The following is a 26,934-nucleotide window of genomic DNA, read 5'->3' on the forward strand; positions in this document are numbered from 1 at the left end:
GCAGTCCTGCACCTAAGACACCTTGGAGACAAGGAACATTTAAAAGATATACTTGCTGCAGATTCCTTACATTTTTTTTTCCTGATGGAAAAAAAAAATATAAAAAAAGATACTCATACCACTTGTTACACTTTTACTCCATGAGACATAGCTCTGGAGTAATAGCTCTGGCATTTCCCATGTTTGGTGCCTTAGAGCTGAACACAATACAGCCTGAATTTCAGTCATGAAGGAGTACGCTCATTTGCCTCTATTTTCTAGGAAAAGCAGATGATTTCAGATAGAGGAATTTGCTGGCAAGATAGTCTGAGTTTCTCATCCACTCAGTAAAGTTCTGAGTAAACAAGATTTGTTTTTCCTTGCAACTTTCTTACTAGAAGTGCCTCCCCATAGCACAAGACCTGCTTAAAATCAGTACACAGAGGTCCAGGCATGCACGTGTGGATATTTAAAAGCAACAGAACAATAAGAAAGAAAAAAAATGTTACCTCCTCTGTGCCCTGCTTAGACTGACTTACAGCTGCAAATAAAGAAGGGTTCAGATAACAAGATAGAAAGCTTGCTGGGTCTCAGTATGAGGTGTCCTTCATAGTGAAATCTCAGCTCTTCCTAAAGCTTGCAAATGGATCAGAGACTGCAAAGCCTGCCCAGGCTCTTCCTTCTACCTTGTCTGTTTAAAACAAGGCATGTTAGGGAATGGACTGAGACACTGTTATTGAAGCCTCAATCTGCCAGAGGGTAAGTAGAATCCAGTGCACAAATTCTTATCTAAGTTTGTATATACAGGGCGATTTTAGGCCAAAAAAACTCCTACCAGGAGATCAGCTGACTGTCTTGGCTCACATTCAGGTCTGCAAAGGGCTGGCAATGGGAAAGCATGCTTCCTATGGTATTTTGTTTGCTCTAAGCACGGTTCACTGATTCCTGCTTGCAATCTGCCCTGAACTGAAAATGTATGATTATTTTGTTCCAGGAAGATGATTCCAACACATTAAGGCTCAGACCTGAATCCAAACCCCAAACTTCCCCAAGAGCAGATATGTTTCCATCTGGAGTTTTGGTCCAAACTTTTTTTCTTGCTTCTTACTCATGTTGTTTGAGTGGAGTTCCTAAATGTCTCATCCTAAATCAGTACCTATTAATGCTAGGCTAAACAAATCACGAGAGACAGTCCTTTCCCTGAAGCTCTTAATTACCTAAATTAACAAGTATGTTATTATTTTCCCTGCATGCAGTAGGCAGCAATAGTATACAGAGAGTTAAAAAACTGACCCAAAGTTACACAGCCAGTTTGTTGCAGATTGGGTACTAAAGCCAGTTGGCTTGACACTTAAGTTCAGTGCTTTATTTTACTCTTCAAGAGGAAAAAGGCAAGCCCAGATCTGACCATTCCCTTGGGTGGGAAAGCTTTTGGAGTACTGATTTGCAACAAAGGCTTATTTTCCCCTTTTTCCTGTCTAAAATAGAAAAAGGACCAAGACCTTATTCTTGAGCTTCAGGGATCTGTTAATTGGCTCCCTAGTAAAATTACAGAGACTCAGCTGCCTGATAATGATTGTAAATGACAGAGACTATCAGGTTTACCTTGTGATGTCCCTGGGGAGCTTGCAGTTAGTTTAGTCTGAACTCTGCGTCAGCTGTTTGGGTTCCTTTCTTCTCGGCATGTGGTATCTGGACTCAAGCTGCAGTCTTTCAAACCTAATTAGTGTTAGGGGAAAGAGGGAAAGAGAGAGAGAGAGAGGGAAAAAAAAAAAAAAAAGAAAAAATTCTCCTGCTTCCCCTCAACTGACTTTATAACATAAGGGCGGGACCTGATTTATGGCATAAGTTAATGGGGGGATTTTGTGCTTTTTTGGTATGTTTCTTTTAATGTATGTCAATCCAACGTCTTCAGCTTTGTATGCAAGAAAATTGCATTTTAGAGTGCTGGAGTCTTTGAACTGGAAAGTTCAGCAGGGAATCTCTAAACTCGATGGAGTCATTGTGTTTGTATACAGCTAGGTCTGTTCTGTGCAGTGCTCAGCAGAAATTCAAGTTCTTGCCCTTTTCCTTGCAGAGAGAACATTTTACTCTCTGATAGGTATTGTTGTTAGAGCATAACAATACTGTTTTCAATACTAATCTCAAGCTGTTTAGCCACATTCAAATTGCCCACTGTCCACCTAAGAAATAAGAACACGGAAAATTTATTGTGGGATCTTAATAACTTGTACAATTCTTTATTTGTAGGGTGTTTCGCAAACTCATAATTCTGGCATGGAGGTGTCTGTACTACCTCTTTTCTTGCTTCCTAACTGACTCTCCATTTCCCCTCTCTGGTCATCAGTTGTTGCAACGTTGAACGGAACAAGACAGAAAAGTAGATCTGTGGGCAACATCTTCAAATCACTGGCAGGCCGAGCAATCACAAACCTGAAAAAGCACTGGTATGTGAGATTCAGGCTGCTTTGTGAGGTCTTTGTAGCAAGCACCTGGGACAGGAAGAAAGCTGCAGGGTTTTTTTGCAATGACTGATTGCATCTGCAGAATTCTTTAGAATGATGAGACAATGTGCAGTGTTTAACTTTACCTATCTTTTAACCTAGGAATGGCATATACATATATATATATATATTTAAATGAAGCTAATTAGTCTCTAGAACAGCTGCTGAAAGATGTGATAATTTTTTGATTGCTGAAAATCTTTAAATCAAAGTAAATGTCTCTCTAGGAGATCTGAAGCTCAAGCAATCACCAAAACCTTGAAACTGAAAGAATCAGTGAGTAGAACAGGTTAGATGAATCACAGAATCATAGAGTGGTTTGGGTTGGAAGGGACCTTAAAGGTCATCTAATTCCAACCTTCTGCCATAGCCAGGCACACCTTTGAGATTGCTCAAAGCCCCATCCAACCTGGCCTTAAATACTTCCAGGGATGGAGCAGCCACAACTTCTCTGAGCAACCTCTTCAGTGCCTCACCACCGTCAGAGTAAATAATTTCTTCCTAAGATCTAATCTAAATCTACCCTTTTATAGCTTAAAACCATTACTCCTTGTCCTATCACTATACTCCTTGTCAAAGAGTCCCTTCCCAGATTTCCTGCAGCCCCTTTTAGGTCCTGAAGGCTGCTATAAGGTCTCCCTGGAGCCTTCTCTTCTCCAGGCTGAACAACCCCATTCCGTCAGCCTGCCTTCATAAAGAAAGTTCTCTCTGCTTGCAAACTCTCTGAAATCCCTGGCCTCTGCAGCATTACTAACTCAGTGCTCCAGCAGATCTTTAATGAAGAAAAGATAAATCACATTTTAAATGAACTTAAGGGAATCTCATACAAGTGCCAGTAAGCACTGGATCTCCAGAAATAATCACAGCACCATGTTCAGACCACACCAGTTTGCCTCAAATGGCCCTTAATGTCTACAAGGATGTCTAAATTCAAGACAAAAATAAGTAGTTCAGTCATGAGTAGTCATCTTTTGACTTACAGTGCAATTGAAGATGCACTTTACTTGCCTGTTCTTGTATGGATTGGGCTCTTTCATCAGCCGGTAGAGCCCAAAGCAGAGTATCCCGAACAAGTCTAAAGCTTTGCAGTAAACGTCTCCAAAGGAGTCCTCCTGCTGTAAAAGAAGCAAAAATACTCTTACCTCAAAGGAACCAAAGTGGACAATTCAGCCCAATTCAGCTTAGAAGTCTAATATAAAATAAGGCTATCTGATATCTTCAGCCTCCTTAAAATACGGCTTATGAACTTCAACTGAATGAAACTAAGCTTCAGGTAATCACAACCAGCCTACATCCTGAAGTACTAACATCAGGAGTGAAAGCCAAGTCCGTGCAGCACCTCTCAGTGATACAACTCACCGTGACACCCGTTAACAACCTCTCAGACAGTGGTAGGAGTCCCAGTTTGCATCGGAGCTGGGAGACATTTTGGACCATGTCATCAGGACTTCTGCTCAGCCCACTGTCCATTTCCAACAGCTGTTCCTCCAGTGCTGGGCTTGTCCCACTTGTCACCAAAGTCTGCAGCAAAGCCAAGATGCGATGGTTGTAGTAGGTCTGGAAGGAAGAAACCATGAAAATTCAAAGACCAATGTGTATGCCTTGGTTCCTGAAAGGAAAACAAAATTTTCCAGTGAAAGCCTGGAGAATGTGATCAGACAGACACCTCACAGTGTTGGGGTTTTTTGTATGCTTAAATTAGTCCTTAATTATGTTTGGTTTTCTGACAACATTTATGGATGACCACCTGCTTAGCCCATTTCAGTTTCAAAGAGCCCAGAAGATCCCACCTCCACTCTTCTAATAGAAAACGCTAAATTGTGCCTGAATGAGAAAATTGTTGACAGCAAAAATGGGAGTCAGCTCTGTTAACATTCTTTTCTTGTGAAGGCTTTCCAGTCAAGGGTCAGGAGAGCCAGAAAAGTGGGCAGCTGCTCCGATGCCACCTGAGTAGGAGCACACTGTACAAGGTGAGGCTGAGGAGGGCAATTACCCTGCTCAGCCCTACAGGTGCAGAAGGAAACTGTCCCTGGAGATGCCTCATGCATTATGAAAACCCCTCTCTGTGCCCTTATCTCAGTATTTGTTTTGAAAAACAAACAAACAAACAAAACATACCATGGTCAAAATTCAGGTTTGAAGCCAAAAAAGGCACAGCATCCCCCTCACACTTTTTTTTTTTTTTTTATCTGAACCCCGTTCAGATATACTAAATAACTTATTTCCCACCCTTTCTCAAAAAGCTCATTTCCTATGCAGAGCCACTTTGTGGGATCTGTCACCTGCATTCACCTGAGCAAAGAAACGAAACAAGCTGCAGAGAAGGAACGGTGTTACTAAATCCAAGCTAAACTCAAATCCGCTTAAGAACATCTGACCGTATTGTCGGGCAAAAGGCTATAATGCTGTTAGAGTAATTCTCAGCCTTTTAAAGTAAGGAGCTATAGTCCAGAGTTATCCAGGAGTGATACAGCTTCAGGGGAATCTGCACTTTACATATTTAACAGAAGCGTGCTGAGCTCTTTAACATATCATTGCTGTACTTTTTGACATCAAAAGGATTGCATTTCCATACTTGGATGAATTAATAGGATTTGCATGTCACCCTCATTCTGTACTTTCTAGGCTGAGTTACACTGCAGGAGTTTGAAAGGCAAGGAAAAACTACAGAGGTGCACGCGTGTGTCGGTGCGCGCGCACTTAGGAAGGAGCACACTGCATTCAGGGGGTCTCAGCTTGGTTACAGCTTGAGAGAAGCACATTGCCTAGGAATGCCCTTGCACACAAAGGCAGAAACCTTCTCCCTCCGCCAAGCAGCTGCTTGGTCCCTTTCAGTCACTGTTGCTACTTAGCTTCTAGAGCTGATCCTGTGTAGCTTCCGAACCCACATCTGGGTCAGGACAGGAATTTGGGGTTCAGAGTACCTGAGCCATAATGGCCATGCTCATTGGATTGTTTTCTGCCTACAGCCATTCCAAGAGTCAGGTTGAAACAAATGCCAGTTCTGCTTCAGGCGTCCAAGGGGTAACATTTCACTTCACAGACCACGCTGTGCCATGCAGATTCTTCTGCCACTCGCCTTTCAAGCTAAAAAAAAATCCAGCACTCCTGCTCTGAGCGTCTCACACACAGATATTTACAAAAGATATTTAGTGTCAGAACAAGGAGGTGACATTGGACTGCTGAAGGTTTTTTTTTCTTCCTCTTTTTTTCTCACATTCATGTGTATTTTCCCTCATACTGCAATTGCTAAACAATAGCTTATTTCTCTCCTTCTTCCCTGTATTTACAGACTTGACTGAATGTGACTTAAGGTGCCCCTCTACTCTAAAGCAGAGCTGAGTGCTGATCATTCCTGGACAGACTTGGAATCTATGCCTGAGTGAAATTTTATCCTTTAAGACAGGTCATGCTATGTCTTGAGTTACTTTTACACTTGACACTAGCAGTCATTAATTACCATCTGGCTGATTGACATATCAGTGAGTAGCAGCAATATAATACTTTCCCTAACACCTTCTCAGAAAAGCATAACTGGACTTGACACACTTATTTTGGACTGCTTATCCCTTTGAGAGATTTGTTTTGTATTTATTCAATTTCTGCAAAACTGCCACCCAAGCACTATCCCCTTGGACATGAGCTGAGAGCAAGGCATGTGGAACTTGACTGCAGCATGGGGAGAATCAGGGTAAAGAGGAAGAAAGGAGCTTTCAGAAAAAAAGGAGAAGTCACTTTTAGAAATGCCAGCTTATGAACTGAACTGCTGTTTGCTGCCAAAATCCTGGCTTAACTATACCTAAGTGTCACCCACAGGTGTGTCACCACAAACAATATCACTCAGGTTTGACAGCAACTTAAGACGATTATGTCACCAGGGTGGGATCGCCACCTTCCCTCTGTTCTTGCATTTTTGGTGCAATGTACCTAATCCTCATGGTGCAAATGTTTTTAAAAGGACACTGCTAGGAACTTACAGAGAATCAAAACAAGCACTTCTTTTAAAATCTGATTTGTTCTTGTGGATCGGTGGCAGTCCACATATGTTTTGTACCTTTTATTTGTTTTATACCTTTTCAGAAAACAGCCACTGAAAGATTCCCATCGAGTTCAATAGATTTTCCATCTGAACTTAAGTGTGCATTTCTACCTAGGTCCCAGATGGACAGATGAGAAGAATTAAATGTTCTGTTTATGCCCATGCTGCTACAATAAAGTCATGGTAGTGAAAGCTGCCTATTCTCTAGCTCACCAAAGCACCTCCAGCCGGGCTTGTAAAAATCCACTCTGCATGAACAGGTAAGAATTCAGAGTCCCCATAATCTTCTCAGCCATTAGCATCAATGCTGGAGTCTCCACCATGAGGCCAGCTCGTGCTGAAAGCAGTTTTGGCTTCAGTGACTGCATGTCCCTTAGAGGGACTGATTGTAACCTCATGTTATCAATCAAAAAGTAAATAAATCAGGCTGGCTGCAAATACCTTTTGTAGCAGGAGGAAGTAATGAAGAGTTATGAAAACACTCTAAAAGTTTCTCCAAATAATTCTACGTGTATATCAAAACCAGGGAGTGCTGCTGCTGCTCAGAGCATGCATTGAGATACGTCTTCTGGAGCTGCCTTTTGGTCTGTAGAGCCTACCAGCCCAAGAAATCAAAGAAGCTCACTGATTAGTCCCATAGCAGGGGGTTGGAACTAGCTGGTCCCTTCCAGCCCAGGGAAGGGGGTTGGAACATCCCACGATTAGCAAGTCGCTTGAACAGGAACAGACACATATAATTCTCAGGGCACAGAGTAACTAATCACCTCACCAGTCTCTGCAAGGTTTTCCGTGCCTTTCTGACACACACAGCCTTGACCATTGTTAAGGCTGGATTAAGTGGGTTTACCCTGGCTGATAATCACTTTGTTAACACTCTGATGCCACTAAACATGACAGTTTGTGATACATCTACTTACCATAGACAAAAGAGAATTCAAGAAGCTATCTGAGAAGATAGCTCCCGCAGGGGCAGCAGTGGTGGAAAGCTGATCTTGCTCTGGAATTTCAGAATTGCCGCTGGGAGCCTGATTAATGAACTGGGCATTTGGTGAAGACTCTGTTGGATAAGCAAAGAAGAAACAGAAGACATCTTAGCAACAGAGGGAAGCCATCTAGAATCAGAAAAGTTAGCAGCTTGCTGTTCCATGTCCAGCACTAGCCACAGCACACTGCATTAGAAAAGGCAAGAGGAACAAATAGTCAGTGCTGCTGACTGGTTGTGCAATGGGAGACAAAAGACACAAGCCTAAGACTGATTTTTCAAGTGAGTGTTTTAAGATAGCAGACCAAACTTGATTTACCTGCTTTGAAAAAGAAAGGAATAATCTAATTTCTTCTGCTCGTTTTCCTGAACTAACAGAATTACTATTTCTGTTGGTTTAACTGGGGGTTAGAGTTCCTTTCACAGCTGTCCTACTGTTACAGGGATCTTCGCTAGTTTGTCAACCTTATTCTCGCTGTCTGAGACAGTCTTGCAGAATTCCCCCTACTCAGAAAGTGATTCCTCTTTAACTTGCTTTCTATACTGAGAGAATTGCCTAAGTACAGCCTGGCAGAAGGCCCCTGCCGTGCGACTCACCGTGCTAGGTATGTCCTGGCACTCCTGCGCTGCCGGTAAGAGCGCTGATAAATGACAGCAGCACAGCTAGAGACAGACAGGAGGACTGAAAGGAATTGAGATCAAGAACCCACGTCTTACCATTAAAAAATAGAGCAAGTAACTCTGTGTAAGTAATGATTGATTTCTATTATGTCCCCTTGGGCCAGGAGGCATTTGAGTGTATCATTTTTAAAGATGACTAAAGCTAGCCAGAATCACAATACTATTAATGCCTCCTGTTGTCTCGCAGTGTCGCTGTCATCCTTCAGCCATGTATTCTCAATACAGATATTTCACCCTCCCTGGCCTTTAGGAGTTGGCCCTGCATCTGATATTAATCAGTGTGACTCCCCTGACTAGCTTGTAGAGTCTGGGTATGAAAAGCATGGTCTCAGCCATAATAAGGGACCCTTTTTATTTCTCCACACTATTTTATTTCTCTTTTACATATTGGCAAAAGTCTTATTTCTCTGTAGATGATTTTGCTATTTCTCCCCCATAGCTCCGGCCCTTTATGAGAAGGGTTTCTAGAATCCACTGTTCCAGAGGAAAGACTATTTACAACATGCCTGTAATCCCGATGACCAGCTCACAAATTCAGAAGCTACTCAACATATTGAAATGTGCTCAACTTGGTGGACTTGATCCTGCAGAAACCCGCATGTGCAGCTTGCCATTTAATTGGCCTTGCATCAGCCTGATGCAAAGTGGCTGGTTTAGCATTTCTTATTTTCCTGTGCACCTCACTCTTGGGCAAGGAGAAGCAGCAGTGTGTGCAAGCATGATGACAACACACAACTCTCCTGCTCCTCAAGGAAAAAAATAATCCAGCCCCCTTTAAAAGAGGGGCTGGCTCTGTTCAGCTTCCTGAATACGTCGCTTCCTGCCCATCAAGATTAATTGCAAAACTCCTCTCGACTTCAGTGGTGTCAAGATTTCAACCAAAGGGTGTTAGCTTCTCTTGTGGTAGGTTTTGAACAGCCACAGCAGCAGCAGTGCGTGTGGCATTGCTGTGTCAGTGTGTCAGACACACCAAGTGATGCAGGTGGCTTTTGGTCCGCACCCGGTGTGCTACGAGCTGGAAATGGGCCATGGCTTGGAACGTGCAAAGCCCTTGCAGCTTCAGGCACATGAGGATTATTCCTCGCAGCTTGTTTCTAGAGATAGGTACAAAAGTGAGCATTTGTCTAGATCAAGGTCTACCAGAGGGATTTACAGGAAGCTTATTCACAATCACAAGAAAGCTCCAGCTGCTTTTGTTTAGTTGTTTTGAGCTTCCAGGTTTTAAGTTGTTGGGGTTATTTTCCTTCCTAGCCCATCCCTGGAACTCTGAACATATTTCTATGCTGTTGAAGGCTACAAATGGAGCAGGCATCCATGTGCTAAGGGACTGGGCTCGATTCATTATTTTGTCAAAGATCTGACATGACTAAAATCCAAGTTATGTCAACAGATTGCAGATGTTTTCCCCTCCACTGACACACCACATCCTGGAGGGAAATCACACTGGTGCAATGCCTGTCTGAAGACGTTAGCTTGACTGCACAATATCTTCTCAGAGGAGCTGGGCCTCAGTAGCCAGCTCAAAACATTTCTGAGACTTTTGGACACAACACAAATAAAAGTTTAAACCACAGTGCAAGAGAATATCCAAATATCATTCTGGGAAATTCAGCAGTTCTGAAGTGACTCTGGATAAGGCATCAGTATCTTATCATTATCTTTTGCTGTTTGTTTTGCACTAGTTCTTCAGAGTTTTAGTCTAAGGATCATGCAGGACCTAACAGCTTTGTCCATATTGACCCATGAGCTCTCCAGGTGCACATTGGGACTAAGTGGTACACCAGAGCTTCTTTGAAATGAAGTATTGCTAGCACTTGCTAGATGCTGATGCTACTCACTAGCCCTGGCTCAGCTGGGGAGGACTGCAAAGCAAGGGCCCCTCCCAGAAGTGTTGAGCCCATATAATGTTTACCAGCATTGCATCGAAAAGGAAAGAAAAAAAAAAAAAAAGCCTGAGTAAATGGATCAGAGGCCAGCCATGAAGCCTAGCAACATGCTATGCTAATTTGGCGACTACATTCTTGTGTCGGCACTCTAAATGGAGCTAAACATCCATGTCACTGGGGACTGGCAGCCCAGCCACACCGCTCTGCTGTGACACTGACTGCTATGTTACTAGTAATCAGTTAATCAGTGCACATGTTCCTAATTAATGGACCTAGTGTGTAGCTATCAGGAGACGAAGACAAAGATGAAAAACAGCCAAGAGTAGTAATGAAAGAGCTCCACGGGTTGCTTCAGTTATGAATACAGGCTAGAGAGGCTGAGCCTTGTGGAATAAGGGCAGAAGTGTCTGGGGCCTAGAGTAAAACACCTGCACCCTCTGGCTGTCCTGGCATGCACACAGGTCCATGCAAGTACTGGACTCTGTGCAGCTGTTGTACAAAGCTTTGTAGTGCAGACTGCTTGGAAAAGGCTCTGTGCTTTCACGGCCACTTTTACAAGTTAGGAAGCCTGCAGCAGCTCCCGCCACGATCCAGAGAAGAGGAAGGAACCATCACCAGTGCTTCAGAAAGGGCAGGGGTGAAACAGAGAATTAGGCTTTGGTTCACCTCATTTTGTTGTGAGATGAAAACTGGCCATGCAGCCTTCCTCTGTTTTTTAAAATCATCAGAGAGAGGGAGGCAGAGCCAAAGGGCAAGTTAGATATCCTCTGAGCAGAGCTGCCTTTGGTGGTTTCTATTTCTTTACTGAAAATAAGGGGAAACCAGGAAAATACAATTCTGATTTATTTACCTGAGTGAAGTCTGTTACAAAAGGTGGGGTAATGGGAGACACGTGACTAGAAATCAGATCTCCTGAGATCCAGTCCAACAGAAAAAAAAAAAAAGAAAAAAAAAGAAAAAAAAAAGAAGAAAAAAAAAGGACCTTATCTTTATCCTAAATGGATGCTTCAGAGTTTTGCTACACACTGAGACCTTCGTAACACTTTGTTTTATTTATTCTCCTGATAAACCATCCTGACTCCTTCAAAGCCAGTGAATTAACATCTAAGTCAAACCTTTTAATGTTCCTTGGACATGTAGTGCTTGTCGCTTTCTGCCTCTGAATTCTAAAAAGGGCCTGGGGTAAATAAATAATGCAGCACACATATTGCTTCTGTGAAATTTGTTCTTAAAGAATAACTTACTCAGCTCTGTAGTGATGGGGATCCTTTTATAACATGGCTCTGATTGATTCCCCAATGCTCTTCCTCTGAAAACAGCATCTGTAGAAACAGTCAATAACAACATGAGGAGAGAGGAATGTTGGTAGAAGCAGAAAAGAGGAGGGGAAAAAAAAACTACTAACACACAATGGTTCAGACTGACAAATGCAGGAAATCTTTTTCCTATGCCTAAAAATAATGTTATTGTCATGCAAAAATCCCAAAGCATTTCCTATATTTAGAAAGTTTCTTGCCTTGGTTTGCTTTTCCAAGGCTTACTTTATTCTCTCATGGCTTCAAAGAATGACAAAAAAAAATAAAAAAAATAGAAAAACTCTCCTGAGAGCTGCTTATTGACATTGCAACTGAAATATAATTACCCTCTGTGGTGCAGCAGTGCTGGTTACAGAGTTGTTTGGCCCAAAGCCCCCAGTAAGCCAATTTGCACACAGAGGGGTTTTGAGGAACAGCGTCGTGTTTTATCCTTCCCCCTCATGAGGGCTCTGCAAAACTGCATGGGACACATGCTGTAGGAGTCAAGGCAAAAGTATACACCGTGAATTCTGAAAACCCATCACAAAAAGAAAAAGAAAAAAAAAAAATACAAAATAGCAATCCAGAAGTTCCTAGAAGTGTGTCCTTATTCCTTCCTGGTTCTTGCCAACTCGCTGAGTTAGTAGAATCAAGCCCAATCCAAAATCTGCCTTTTCTGTTTTGATTATATCTAATCTCTTCTCCCTTTGTGTTATGTCTGAGTTTTTCCTTTGCTACCCAGCGCAGCATCTGGGTAACTGAGTATTAGGAACACTACTTACTGTGCACTCAAAATGATGAAATCTAAACTCCACCGAGGATTTTGCTAGAAATGGAACTTTGCAACATCCAGATACTATGCAATGGCTCCTTCTCCCCTCTGAGCTGCAAGTGAATCATGGAGATGGAGGCCCCTACAGGGTCCGAGGCAGACCATTGTTCTAATCAGCTATCCCTGAGGTTAGGTGATGGACTGACAAAAACCTCATTAGGGATGTCAGGCATCACAACCCCTCCAAACAGCAGAAAAAGCCCAAGTAGAGCAAGGCATCTCTGAACACAGTGCAGCTGAATGCCTGAAATGAATCATTGCCTTTATTGTACCTTTCCATGTACTGTACCAGTCGATTTGAATGTGTGTCTGATCATTGCCTGGATACCTTTCCCTTATGTCAATATTTTTGCTATGAAACAGTACACAGCGCTCCACCTGAAATCTTACAAACTGGCAGGGTGCTATTACAAAAGATTACTTAATTGTAGATTACTACTGTACATTTGAATTTCAGTAGCTTATTAAGTTGTCAGATTTAATTACCATTACATGTTTAGATTATGCCACAGATTATTTAGTTCGGTACCTAGGTTTGCCAACCTGTTTGCTTTGTGACATGACAGGGTGATAATTACAGCATTACTGGAAAACCTAAAATTTTCCATGGGAAAGACTAGAAGTCCTTGGCATCAGCGCTGACCCTAGTAAGCGCTCATTCTTGCGAGTGTAAGGAATGTTTACCTCTGTGTGGGTCTGGTTCTCTAAGAGCTGTCTAATTCTCTACCCCATCAGGCAGGTAAAGCACAGAACGGGCCTGGGTGGGTTGGTGTGAAAGGCTCACACTGAAATCTAAAACCACGGGAAGTACAATTGATTTGTGCCTTGTTACAATCTCTGAAGTAAGACCGTGTTTGCTGTAATGCTTACCAAAGCACCTGAGCTGTTAAGGGAACTCAGGGCCTTCCATCCAAATACGTAGAAATGCACGTTGTTCACTATGGTTAGGAAGCAAAACGCTGTAGCTTTTTCTACAGCACCAAAACTGGAGATGAGAATGGATTTGGATGGGGAAGGTAGCTGGATATCCACCTGTAGTCCCAGCAGCAATGACAACTACTATATGAGATACACCAGCTTTTGTCTTTTCTTTTTAAACCACAGTACTGCCGTACTTTTTGGGTGTTCCTATATGCATTCGTTTCTGCTGCTCGTTTCCTTTACTGCACAACTCCTCCTAGATGTTTCTCCTACAAATAAGACAGGATTTTCCTAAACCTGCTGATTTTGTAACTCTGCAGCTGAAAGCACCCACTCCACATGTACAGAACTGGTGGAAAATGCAGATTTCACTGGAAAAATTTGCTGTAATTAAGCACTGCAAGAGGTGAACTAACACCAACTTTAGATCAGCACCTGCACAGCCCGGCTACATTGCTAATATTTACATAACTTAAAACCCACTGGTGGCCCTACTCCATTGTGGGGAGGAGGAGTGAGAAAGATTAAATTCTGATCAAAGCCATCCTTTCCCTGTTTGAATCTGAGCCTCTCTTTTTCCAGAAACTCTCCTCATTTGCCGACTCCCATGAACTCCCATTTGCTGAATCCCATTGATTTCATCAGTAAAAGTTCTGTCTTCTCTGAGATGAATTCCTACAAAATAATAATGGGGGGAAGTAGGGAGGGAGGGACTGGAACAGTGAAAGTGGGGACGTGCACTCTTTTTCCATTCTGGGCACCTTGATCCAAAACTAGGTGGCAACAACCAACCGGTAATTTACTGTCTTATAGGAGCACACATTTGTAATGTGCCTGGAGGCTTTCAGAGGCAAAGCCCTGTAAGAGCACAAGACACAGCCTTAATCTTGCAGTTGAATCAGCAGGAGCTCCTGCTATGAGAATCCTAACCTAAGATTGCAGGCCTATAATTACAGCAGCAAAGAAGAAAATTGGCTGTTTTTTTTTTTTTTTAAACAACATACCTAATGAACATACAAGGAGAGGGAGCTAATTTTTACAGAGGCTGAATCACTGACAGATTTAGTGGCTGGCTGGAGAAAGAAGTGAAACTTGTGTCTTAGCTTTATTTTGTAAATATATCTTTTTTTATTGATGATGATATCCTGTAAGTGAATACTGCTTTTCTGGCTGCAGAAAACACTGTAAATCTGAGGAATGATCTTAACTGAGTAGCCAAAGATGTATTAGACTGGAACTGTAGTCAGTTTATGGAGCAACAACTCACTAGCATCTGAGCTAGGCAATAGGTACCTCATAAATATGCAAAGTGAAAGACCTAAAATGGATAAACCAGAGTGGGTTTAGAAATACAGTATTTTCTCAGCTAGAGGAAGACAATGCTATTCCAGTAAAAATGGTAACAGAATCTAACCCCTCTAATTTGAATCCATCTTTCAGAAATAACTGATCACAGTAACGTGTAATAACAAGAATAATTTGCTCTGTATATTACTACATTGTGAGCTTGAATTCATCTGGCTTTAAATAAGTCTCAGAGGTAAATATTAGAGTATAGATAATACATATAATAGAAGAAGCTTTGAAAACATGTCTCTTAATTGATCCTGACCCTTCTCAAAACCAGAAGGAAACCCAGAAGCACTGACTTCCATGCCTGTTCTGAAGCCTAGGCCCTTCTTTACCCAGGACAGTGGACCAAGCAGCCCTGACTTCTGCTCACTCCTGAAAGGTGTTTTATATTTGGACTGGTTCTGATGTGCTGCATCAGTGTTAGCTGTAATACACAAATAATTGTGTCTGCTTGTCTCTGCTCTAACTGTTCTCACTGCTAGCCTCTTTCTGCACGAGAAAAACTCCTTTAGATAGCCTTTCTCAGGGACTGTGTCACTACAGAACTTGATTGTTTTTTCAGTATCACTAAAGAAAAGTTTCTCCTCTCTCTCATGATAGCAAGGATGCCGAACAGATTTAAATCCACAAGATCCACTTTTCTGATGCAACTCACCACATGCCCATCTACCCAAGGGAAGTGAGGGAAAAACACATGCTTGTGGTTTAAAAAATAATAGTAATAAAAAAAGAACTCTAAGTATGCAGTCAGTGGTGGTTCTGACGGTGATATGCCTCGTAAATTGTCTACCCAGCCATGCCTCCGCTTATTCAACTCGTCACACCTATGTCAGTGTTAAGTCCCTGTGGTCTTCTGCTAGAAGGAAACAAAGCGAGCCAAAAGCTACCACCTCAAAGAGAAATAAGCATGAACTCTGCAAGGCAGCTTGGGAAGGCTTTGAAGAACAGATGCTCACATCTCTGTGAAACATACACACGCATTGTAGTTCAGAGCTCTGCACACCATGTACTATGATTATGAGTCATTAAGCAAAAAAATGCTGGAGGGTAGTAGGACAGTGATTGATAGGATGAAATACCCTTTTTGCCCGGAGTGTCTCTCTTTTCCATATATAGGTATAAAGATGCAGTAGGTACAGTATCTGTATCTGTCACTCCAGAGAAACATAAATTATATATATATAAGTACATATTATTTACTTCCTCTCTATATACAATCAATAAAGAGTTCCATATATCTTTATATCTAGGTAGCGATAAATACATTAGTTAAAAGTAATCTATTCAAGTCACAATTACCTCTTACTCAAATATCCCTTATAAATCATTTTTCTTCTGTTCTGATAGTATACACTGTATGCTGGTATTATTTTGTCTAGTTATTATTTAAAAAAAAAATGTCTCTGCCTCACTCTAATCTTTTCTTTGGCACAGTCGGTGTTTTAAAAGCCTAGAATGATAATAAAGTATAGGGGAAACACTTAAGAGAACCATCCATTTCTCAGCCTGTCTTCAGTTAATTAATACTTCCACATTCTCAAGAGGAGGACAAATCTTAGCTCTTTTGCCAAATTAAGGAAGGAAGAGACACAATAAATATTCGACTGGGCTGAAGTTGTTTTTGCTTCCATTGCAGTTTTGTGCTATGAGCTCTGTTTGCGTGGGAACAGAGAGCCCACCTTCTCAAGCCTCAAGGGAGAGGTATTATTTTTCTCCTTTTGAAGCGTGGATTGGGCCTCCACTCACACATGCTTTTGTGAGTAAATACAGAAGTTACCAGCTCTGGTTACCATTTAGCTTCTAACCACCGTCTCTTTACTGGAAACCTTGAAGCTTCACTCAGAATTTTCAGGAGGAACTGGCATATTTCCAGGAGCAATTTTGGATTACCATTCCTTTGCAAATCTGTAGCTACAGAAGTTGGACTAGGCTGTCCAACCAGCAAGGCTAAAATGGACTTCTGGCCATTTTAATTGGCATGTTTATATTCAGAAGAGACAGGCTATGGCTCAGACTAGTGAGAAGTGACCCCTTCATTCCTCCTCCTTTAGTCCTCTTTCTTGTCACATCAGCATGCTTGCAGGCAAAGGGAAACACACTTACCTAGTGAGGCTGAGCTGGGCTTATCCTGCATGGATCGGATGTTCAGAGTGGCTAGGATGCTTTCCGTGTCCACCAGGGAAGGATTGCTTGAAGCAGTGGTATTGGAAGACAGAATGGCACAAGCAGAGCAATCCCGGACATTAACTGCCCTCAGATCTGCACAGCAGAGAGCACTGCCCTGATAAAACCAAACAAACACTGATAAGGAGAAATCTGAGGAAACTGATCGTTACAGATCAGTAAAGGTGAAAGACGAGCAAAAAATCTCTTTTGAACCCAACTGGCAAATAGCATTTTGGAAGCACCTCCAAATATGAGCAGCTTTGGTCAGACAATGAAACTCACGGGTCTAGATTTGCAATTCATTGGACAATTTCCCATTACCTTCTCAGTGCCTCTGCAGGTAACCAGAGAAGTCTGAGACTCCCTCAGAAGAAAATAAGTATTTAAGAAGGGAAAGTTTTCCTACAATATCTTGGACTCAAACTGGAGTCTAGAGCCTGAGCCAATTTTGGTACTTTTTGAATCTGAATTGTGCTATCTATTATCAAAAACTTCTAAAATGTATTCAGAAGTGTGCAGGAGAGCTAGAGAAAAGAAGGAAGAGGAAGAGACAAAATGCAAAAAATTCTTACCAAGAATAACCACAGTTTTGGGAAATTCTGAATAAATTTCCATTCTCTTTGCAGATATTCCAAAGACCCAAGAAAAACAATATCTTTCAGCTCATGGTAAGTGAAGTTACTAGCTCTTAAGGGCATCACGAAGTCCTGCAGCCCAATCAGTGGTGAGTTTGCATCACCAAAGACGCAGACCAAAATGTGATCCTGCAGGTTCAGTGCTGCTTGGTCGTTGCAACTCTAAATTTAAAACAGAATTCTGGTAAAACAGCTAATAATTTGATTTTAGATTTGTTTCTTCAGCTACAGAGACTTAAACCATTTCTTAGCTATGTAACATCTATGGGTAGAATGTGACTGTATATAAACCAAAGTATTTCCCCTGAAGTAGTTGGATTCCAAGTGTATCCTACAGAAGTGAAAAAAATAATTTATATTGGCATAAAGCAACAAAACTATAGAACAAAGCGACAACAGTAGCTTCATGCTAGGAGCTTAATAACTATTTTGTCCTGGTCTTCCCTCCCTCCCCTCCGGGCTAATTGTTCACATTTTTCAAATGAACTAATTAGCCTGGAAAAATGCAGTACTGGGGAGTGAGCACTGCTTAGCATGGCTGGCATCTTAGGGCTGGTAGGTGGTATGGGCAAGTCCCCAAACCAGGCTTGTCAGAGGCACAGCATTAATGTCCACATTAACCAGCCAGAAACTGTGGGATGAGTATGAGTATATCTGTGCGATGTTCATTCCTTGGCTGTTTTTTTTTTTTTTTTTTTTTTTCCCCAAACAGAAACAAGGGTCTTTGTCAGGGAGAAGTTTCCTGATGAGAGATTAGAATCATAACCAAATTAAATGATTGTCTCTAACTAATTAGATTAGTTTAAATTGAATAATGAAACCTTTAGCTGTATTTAATGTAACATGCCTGAAGTCCAATGATTAGTCTTCTGAATGAAGCTAAACAATTAAAAACACAATCTATTTTATAGCTTATTCTATAGGAACAATTGGAAAAACTATTACTGCTGAACTCTGCTGAGGAAATATGCAATTACAAGATCAACGGGAGCAGTCTGTATAGCGAGTGAGCAGGAGGAACAGGTTAGCAAATCTGAAGACACTGGGAAGGACTTGGGCCTTCCTTCCAACCTGGGACCAAGAAGCTGACTACATCTGTCATTTATTACTTTATTGATGAGGTTAAGAAAAATAACACATATTAATTCTCAAACGTCTATGCATTATTAAAATGAAGGTTAAAATTCCCCCCAAAACATTTAAATCACTTAAGAATATATACCTTAAGTAAAAATCACCAGGAATCACATTTTCGTGTGTGTTTAGATGCCCTGTGTTCTGCATGGGCATCTAATATAGCTTTTCAAAACCCAGAGCATCATCTGAGACTTTGTCAAGCACCCAACTCATTCCCAAAAATGCACCTTAGCCTCCCAAGCCTTTAAGGGCTTGCCTGTGCCAGAAATGCGAATGCAAAGGAAGACACCGCGCGAGCATGAGGTGGAATAGCTACCATGCACTTATTTTCCTTGTGGACGTTCTTAAACTTCACAGAGAGCCTCTTGCATAGTCTAGCTAAGCTGCACAAAAATACAACACAAAAAGTACAATACAAGAGTGGCACATGGGGAATTAGGCCACACTAGCAATTGTAAGCCTTTTCCTCATGTAAGCCCGCCTGTAAGATCTTTTCAAAACATTACCCTTCAATTCTCAGTGCCGAGTTTCCAGGACTATTGGGATATTTGCCCATTTGTAATGACTAATCCTATTTTGGAGGTTGCTGGGCAATAGGGTCCTTTTATTTGCTTGGAAGGAAGCTGCAGCATTTCAAGCAGCATGAATTCCAGCCTGCTACAAGTCTCCCAGCTGGCAGAACAGCTTGAACATTCTGTATTTTTGATGAAATCTTTGATCACCTCATTGCAAGATTTGGTTGCCTACTCTCAGCTCTCTGGCAGCTCTGAGCACAACCTGCCATTTCTAGATAGGATTTGTTCTTTTACAGATTAGACACATGAAATAAATAAACCAGCCTTAAAGATATCCAGATCAATAGTGTTAGGGACACAAGGGTACGGAAACACAACACGCAAAATATAAGAAAAAGATAGGTGTCAATCAGAGCTTTCCTTGTACATCTGCTTAGATCCTCTCCTGAGACAGGATGCCCACCCTGCTTCAGATGAACACGGAAGGCATTACTGATCCCTTGTTACCTTGGAGATCCTTCTCTGTTCCCAGGTTACCACCTAAATTGTAGTAAGTATGTCCATGGAATAAGCCTTCAGCTCCCATCACTCTGACAGAGTCTTTACGTGACCCTAGTCAAGATCTTTTATCTGCAACTCACTCCTGAGAAAGGGGGCAATGGGCTCTGCCTCTCTCCTACAGGGCAGGGTCAGCCAAGGGAATGCAGCTAAATAAACAGTAAACTAGAGAGCTGTGCCCTCCACCCAGGCCTTGAAGCCCAGGTTTATTCCGAGGAGGACGAGGAGGAAGACACATGAAAACGCTGAAGGCAATCACCCCACACCTACCAGAAGAGCCTCCTGCAGCGGAACAGCATCACACCAGTGGAACCTTCCTGTTGGGTCTAAGATGACTCTGCTGTTCTCCTTTCCTTGGACATCCAAAACCCTGCAACAGAGAAAGCAACTTAGCTACAGAACAACTTCTCAGCAGTAGCAGCTACAGCTTATCCAAGTCGAGATAACACCTCCAGCTGCTGCCGAGATGCCCTCTTTATTTACATCATAGCTTTCAGCTCCCTTAGTGGCAAGGAAAAATTACGATGTATGAGTCACAGGGGTTATACAGTGGGGAAATTCCTTTGTCAATGTCAGTTAAGTGGGACAAACATATGGAATAATGTACTGTAAAGGATTTAATTGAATTATTGTATGGGTTGTGATGTTTATGGCTGTTTGAGCTTGGTCCCTAAGATAATCTTAAATAAGTTCTTCAGTAGGGACATTCACTGAAGCAATATTTATATAAGCATGGTCTTGATTAAGAGCAAGAAGAAGTCAGGAGGAATTTTTCCCTTGTCTTAAACAACGTAAATTAGGCCCATATTGCAGGATATTCTTAGAGGCAAATTTCAGATACATAGCTTTGTTTGTGAGCATTGTGCTAGTCCAGAAGCAGCACCAAGGCCACGTGAAACAAAAGCCATTCAATCAGACGCTTCTCAGATATCAAGCTGTTCCAAAGGACCGCTGCAGATCAAGAATTGTTGGGGAAACTCACGTTGAGCAACAAAGAGTTATGAGAGAACTGGTGTCTGCTCATGGAAAAGACCTGGAATCTGTTGGATAAACCATTTGCTCAGCACCATCTCTCCAGCTTTACTGTAGGTAGAAGCAGCCCTGAACAGTTGTCTTAGGAACAAAGCTTATTTAATCACTCTGTAACTGAAATAGCAGCAATAGAAGAGACTTGCCAACCAGGATTACAATGTGTGCTGAACACAACAGCCTTAGCGAAGCTGTATGACCAGACAAGTATTTGGTCCTGACATTGTTTTTTCTTGTCCAGCTCATACTTATCTTGTCTGTGCAGTATCGGGTGAGGTGAGATTAACAGAGGAGAGGGGGAGGGATTTTGCCAGGGGAAGGTGTCATTCATCACGGGGCTTGCAAGGCAGATCCAGCCATGCCCTGCACGGCCCAGCTGACACTGGTACTAGGTTTTTAGGACTCCTTACCTGAACAGCAGATCCAGCCCAAGCGCCACCTTTAATGTGGACAAGTGGCAGATAATGCAAAGCGAGATGCAAGCTACGCCAGATGGAGGAAGGTGCTGAAAAATCTTTTCTTCAGGCAAGAAAGGGACCACGGAGGTAGAAGCAGGGCTGTACGCACTACTGCCCAAGAAGATGCAAGAGCAACAGGCACTGACAGCTTAGCCTGGGGGAAAAGGTGGGAGCAACACCTCTTTCAGCCTCTGCCGTGTATCTGTGCAGCCCTGTGCTAACTGCAGGAATTACATCCATTAGCCACAGGTCTCCTCCTCAGATAATGAATATTTAGGCCAGTGATTAAATAGTATTTTGACAACTTGGAGACTATCTTCTCACAAGCTTTCTTTACTTGCCTCAAATTTACCAATCAATCAGTGTATATATCGCTATCATAATAAAGACATCATCTATGTACACAACCTGTCAGAAATGACATCTTTTCATTCTAATATTATGGGAAATATATACGCCTTGGAGGAAACACCTGATGGATCCGTAAAGCGGGAGGGAGAGGGAAAAGACAGCAGGAAACCCACTTTATCATAACAGCATCCACCCTGCCAAAGCCAAGCACATTCTGATTTACCAAACCATTCTTTAGTTTAGGGTTTCTTCTGCCACAAACTCTGCAAATTACATGATCCTTACAGAAATCTGATTTCCCTGAGCAACTCGTAAATCATTCTGCACTGGACTCTGAGGAGCTTGAGGACGGGGACACTAGAACTGATACGGTGTAGTACCATGCAGAGAGACAGAAATAGTCTCTGGCTGAGCTACAGTTACTTACTACAGCTATTAGCAGGTTATCTGGGTCACAAATTGACTGTGCTGTGTGTGCAGTTATCCATGTTTGCTCCCCATGAGTCTAGAAAGAAAGCAGTTGCCTTCACATGATGCTGTGCATTGCCGTGTTTGTGTTACTTCTCCCCCCTCCTCCCATCACATTCTCATTTAAAGCTCTTATCACTTACTTTGCACTGAAAAGAGAATCAAAAGAGCACAGGACCATGTTATCAGAGACCATACAAGTAGAGCTGACTTTGGAAAAAGAATTGGGTACTTTGGGCTTTTCTAAAGACGCGGTCCCAGTGGCTGAACATTTGAAAGCACTGTTCCAGTGCCAGGTGCATGAGCCACTGGTGTAATCAGTCTGTGCCCAATCTGCAGGTGTACTGAACAGTGACCCATCATTAAACTCAGAGAGAAATTTAACCTCAGTCCACAAGCTTATATATCACCCAAAACAGCAGTTCAGTCCAGTGTAGCAGCCAAACTGAGGCAACGACAGCATGGCAAAACATTTCCTTTTTGCCTCTCCCACAGCCATGACCTAATATAAACCAGTCACTCATGTTTCCATGAATCAAAATAAATAATGTAGCTCACAGCTAGACTAAAAGATGGTCAGACACATCCAAGATGTTTCAGACTTCATTTGAGGACTAACATAAGTGATGAACAGTTGTCTATAGTATTAGAAGGCAGGGAGTGGAAGTCCTTTTATCTAATTGTTAGCTGCCAACAACTTCCTGCTGACAAGCTCTCTTTAAGTTCCTTACAAGGTCTTTGCAAAGCCCTAAAGCTTTGTTGCCTTCTCACCAAGCACCTCAGGACAAGCAAGGCCTGGAAGAGTTGCACCACTGGACCTCAGCATCCTGCACACGAGAAATCTGCAAGAAGTCTGCAGAGAGAGCAGACACCCCCGTGTACCTGCGTGGAGCAGGCAGGTTGCTCCAGCAGCTGCGTTTGGAAAGGCCCCAGCCCACCAGCACAACAGCCCTGACATTCCCCTGTCTCTGTGCTGCAGCCACGGGGATGATTTAACACTTGGCATGTGGGCTGTTCGCTTCACATCCCATTTGGGAATCCTCTTATTGTTTCTTGAATCGTTCCCAGATCTGCACATATGTTAACCTTCTCCTTTAGGGAGGAGCGGAGTTTCACACACATACAATGAAAATTGCCTGTGCCTGTGGAGGCTGCTGCAAAGCCCCTTGCTCACTCCCAGGCCTGCACTATGAGAACATGGCGCGTATCTGGGCTTGGCTTATTCATCATCGTGGATTATATCACTCGAATCACAACGCTTCAAAGTATTTTCCCTACCTCACAAGGAACTATGAAGCTTAATTAATTAATGGACACAGAGGCATTATGCGTCATTGCAAAATGATGCAATTTAGAGTATTCCACCCAATAATTAACAAATGTATCGGGCAACAAGTAAAGCCAATCTTAAAAACGAGCAGTTAATTTTTTTTTTAATTACATCCACTGAACCATATCCGCCCCTAAGCAAAGCACGTGTAATCCCAGTGAAGTCACTGCGGTTGTATAGAATACACTAAAGTAAAAATACTCAGTAGTTATCATTTATATTGAAGCAATACTTACAGTTTTCCCCCTTAGGTTTAGAGTTGTAAACGTGAACAGCAAAAGCAAAACTAAGTTGAACTGAGAAAACAGTATGGAAACAACCCTAGGATTTGTACAACACAAAAACACAAAAGCTGAGTCCTTGTCTAATAGGTACAGCTTTATACCTCCACTTCTTGGAGCCAAGATTCTCAAATATAAGAAGAACTCCTGACATCCATGTGGCAAAGTCTGAGGAGCTGGCAATGCCAGAGAAACTCAGAATGCATAAGGATAACTGGCCTGGACTGCCCGAACAGTTATCTACATGAACTAGTGGGCCTACTTCACCAAAGAATCCTCAGAATGACATAGAAATATATATATATCTTCTACTTTTGTTATCTGGCCTCCATTTCCGCACTCAGCCTCCACCCAAATCACCTCCCTCAGCTAACACTTTACTGTATAAGGACATATTGTTCAGCCCTAGATATAAACCAGGTGTAATAACTCCAGCTCTTTTTCAAATTAATATAGCACAGTTATTGTGGGGAACCTGGATACTACTACAGGCAGATCTCACGTGTCAGAGCTGTGAGCCATTGTTTCTGACAAAAAACAACAGCCCATTATTTCTAGCATCCCTTGTGAAATCTTTGCTGAAGTCCCCCTCTTCCCTTCCGAGGTCAGAGGAGGGCTAGATAAAATGCAGCTTCTTCTCCTCGGCTTGAGAGTGAGTGTGCGTGTGCATATTTTTGTTCTTTCACTGCTACTTGGGCTGGGCATGAGTTGGATTTTAAAAACTAAATCCCCATCCTGCTACCCACACACAGAATAGTGGCTTGCTTTGATTCCAGAAAGGCTGTTCAGAGAGTAAGACAGCAGACAGCTTGAGTAAGGGTGGCAAAATTCAGCTCCTAATTATTAGATTAAAGCCTTAAAACAGTTGTCATGTATGAAGGGACAAAGTGGAATTTGGCAAACAGGAAGGGAAAAAACAAATCCTCTCATAATGATAAATAATCTCTGAAGACAACCTTGTCATTTTTTGAGAGCATCTCAACAGTTTCCTCTTTTTATTTTTTTGGTCACTGCTTATCAAAATTTGCATGGCTAGTTAGTGGGTTAATTTAATTATGAGCAGCATTTATGAACAGCCTGATGGGGGATCTGCAGAGGGCAATAGAATCTGTTCTTGAATTATGAAATTGCACACACTACACATCTGGAAGCCGTCATGGGACAGATCGCTGCCTTGTAAATGCGTGTTGAGTGTTACAATATTTTACTAAGCACTCCCAATCTGTCAAGGTTTACAGGAGAGTAGAGACTGGGAACATTTGGGATCATTTGTGGCTTAGAGCCATTAGCTACTTCCACCCACTTATTGTGACATTATTAATAGCAAAATAATCTAAAGAGCAGAACTTGGCTTAGTCAAGATCTTAGATAATAGGAGTGATATTCACTAAGGGCCAAAACCAGAGAGCCAGCTCCCAGCTGAATAATAGACTACGCTGGATAACACAGCCTTGATTTTGGCTGAACTGGTAAATTTGTGCACACTCTGTTCCTCCCAGGACTTACCTGCAAACCTAGTTTTGCCTTGTCATTTCAGGTTTGTGGCTCATGGTGACACCACTCAGGAAGTAACCAAAGGAGAAAATTACATGGCAGCAGCATGATGTTGCCCATCACTTCCCAAGTGCCCTCCTCAGCTGTGGTTAGTGGTAACAGAAGTGTTATGCACCTAACAATAGATAGAAGAGCTTACACTTCATTAAACCATGGACACAGTAATAAAAGCTATCTGCCAGAATAGAAAAGCACAAGCTGTATTGGCATTGCCAAAGATAAGCAACATCCAAGTTCTTCTGGAGTCAGAGACAAGAATGGCCAATTAGCCACCAAGACACAAATCATGTAGAAGTTCATTTCTGGTTAGGCACACAGGAATAGATTTCATCCCATGAAATGCAATCCTGTGCTGAGAAAACCAGTACTTGGCCTCTGAAAGAAACTTTGCACCAAGTTTCTTCACCTGCTGGAGCCACAGCTTAACAAGAAGATTTGGAAGACTTCTATCTCCATGGAGCTTTTGGCTCCTTGTTAAGCCATCACATACCTATTTAAATCAAATCCCCATTCAATCATTAAGTATGCTTTTTTCTTATGGGTCATTATGATGTGATTTATGACATCGGTGTAATTGTCAGAATTACTGTGGGTAATTAAAATATGAAATGCATGCTGCCAGAGGCTTCAGTCACTCTCAGCACCCTCATTAAAAATCAGGAGCTGACCAAATTATAAATAGACTGGTTTGCACAAGTTCACAGGGAAAGCTAATTATGAAACTTCTCCTTATGCACTCAGAACACACACTATCAGTCATGCAAATTCTTTAAGTGATTATACGATTGTATAACGTGGAATCGGATTAGTACATACAGGTGGGTGCAACTCCAGTTACCACAATGCTGTACAATTGTACTTTGCATGGTGAATGTGAGTCCCTAAAATTCTCATGCAAGCTTGATTACAGATGTGGGACAAGGGCCTGGGGAAGAGAGAAGGGGTGATATGAAGTATCACACCATGGCACTTTTGATATGAAGTTAGAAAAAAGCTGAGGAATACATAGAAAGGTAGAGGTGCAAAGGATAAGGCTTTCTGGTCTGTAATGGTAAGCCTGAGAGAAACGAGAGAGGCCTACACACAGAAGGGAAGAGAGCTTCAGAAAGAAGCTGCAATGATCTTTTGATTAGCTGGTTAAATTCATAAAAAAAATGGTGCCTGTCTAAAATCACAGAGAATTTAGATGCCAAATGCAGTGAGCATGAATACGAACTGAAGAAAAATTCTATGTATAAGAAAAGGTCTCAGTCCTTGCCCTTGTCTAGTATTCTGAACAATTTATTCTCCAGAAGGAAAAGAAAAAAAAAAAAAAAGCAAACAATTAAAAAAAAGGCAAAAAAAAACCAACAACAACTAGGGGCCTATATATAAAATTAAGCTGAAATTGAATCAAGAAGTAAATCACTGAGGAAAGACTGCTATTCAAATTGGTCACAACACCTCTGGTGGCTTAAAGCCAAAATGGAGTATGATTTTGCTTATTAAGACTTTTGTTAAAAAACATGGAACCTATCCTTCAATGCCAGCAAACAGACTTAGTTTTCACACAAAGAGACAACAAGCCTGTACAAAACAAGTCTGGGCAGATTTTGAACACCATGGAAGCTAAGTTTTCTGTGTCAAGCCGACGCTAAAATATCTGATCCATCGCACTGATTCTCAAGTTGCAAGTTTCAGTGAAGATGAGAAAGCCCTCATTGTTCCATGAGCAAGATTCAGCCAGTCTGCATTGACAGAACAATTTATTAGGGTGCTTAAAGATTCATTTGGACCAAGGAGAGTAATGCTTAAAAAAATAATGCTGATTTATATTCTGTGTACCTGTGCAAGATTCTGGGGGTTGGAGATTTGAAGAGTGAAACCTTGGGGGAAAGTAGACGTGGATGATGTCTCCTACCTGAATTTTCTAACCCTGACAAATTGCAGGTGTATTTCTCAGCTTATCAAACTATCACTCCATCCAGCCTGTCACCCTGA

The 26,934-nt window shown here is 42.0% G+C and overlaps 1 protein-coding gene across 8 annotated transcripts in view; it reads right to left on the minus strand.

The window, feature by feature from the left end:
* The window catches only part of KCNU1 (potassium calcium-activated channel subfamily U member 1), a 177,693-nt gene that overhangs the window by 116,230 nt on the left and 34,529 nt on the right, over positions 1-26,934 (minus strand). For 7 of the 8 annotated variants that reach the window (XM_072027285.1, XM_072027287.1, XM_072027284.1 and 4 more), the window contains exons 20-28: positions 19,754-19,853; positions 17,211-17,435; positions 16,576-16,753; positions 11,316-11,393; positions 7,440-7,579; positions 3,843-4,040; positions 3,492-3,598; positions 2,276-2,412; positions 1,585-1,698 (exon numbers count right to left, since the gene is read on the minus strand). In XM_072027285.1, coding sequence (XP_071883386.1) covers positions 1,634-1,698; positions 2,276-2,412; positions 3,492-3,598; positions 3,843-4,040; positions 7,440-7,579; positions 11,316-11,393; positions 16,576-16,753; positions 17,211-17,435; positions 19,754-19,853 — 1,228 coding nt within the window. In that variant the 3' untranslated portion in view covers positions 1,585-1,633. Of the gene's footprint in view, positions 1-1,584; positions 1,699-2,203; positions 2,413-3,491; positions 3,599-3,842; positions 4,041-7,439; positions 7,580-11,315; positions 11,394-16,575; positions 16,754-17,210; positions 17,436-19,753; positions 19,854-26,934 lie in introns of those variants that run through there. The other variant, XM_072027289.1, reaches the window with a different exon arrangement.

The sequence above is a fragment of the Anas platyrhynchos genome, chromosome 23 (assembly GCF_047663525.1).
Source record: "Anas platyrhynchos isolate ZD024472 breed Pekin duck chromosome 23, IASCAAS_PekinDuck_T2T, whole genome shotgun sequence".
In the NCBI taxonomy this organism is placed as follows: Eukaryota; Metazoa; Chordata; class Aves; order Anseriformes; family Anatidae; genus Anas; species Anas platyrhynchos.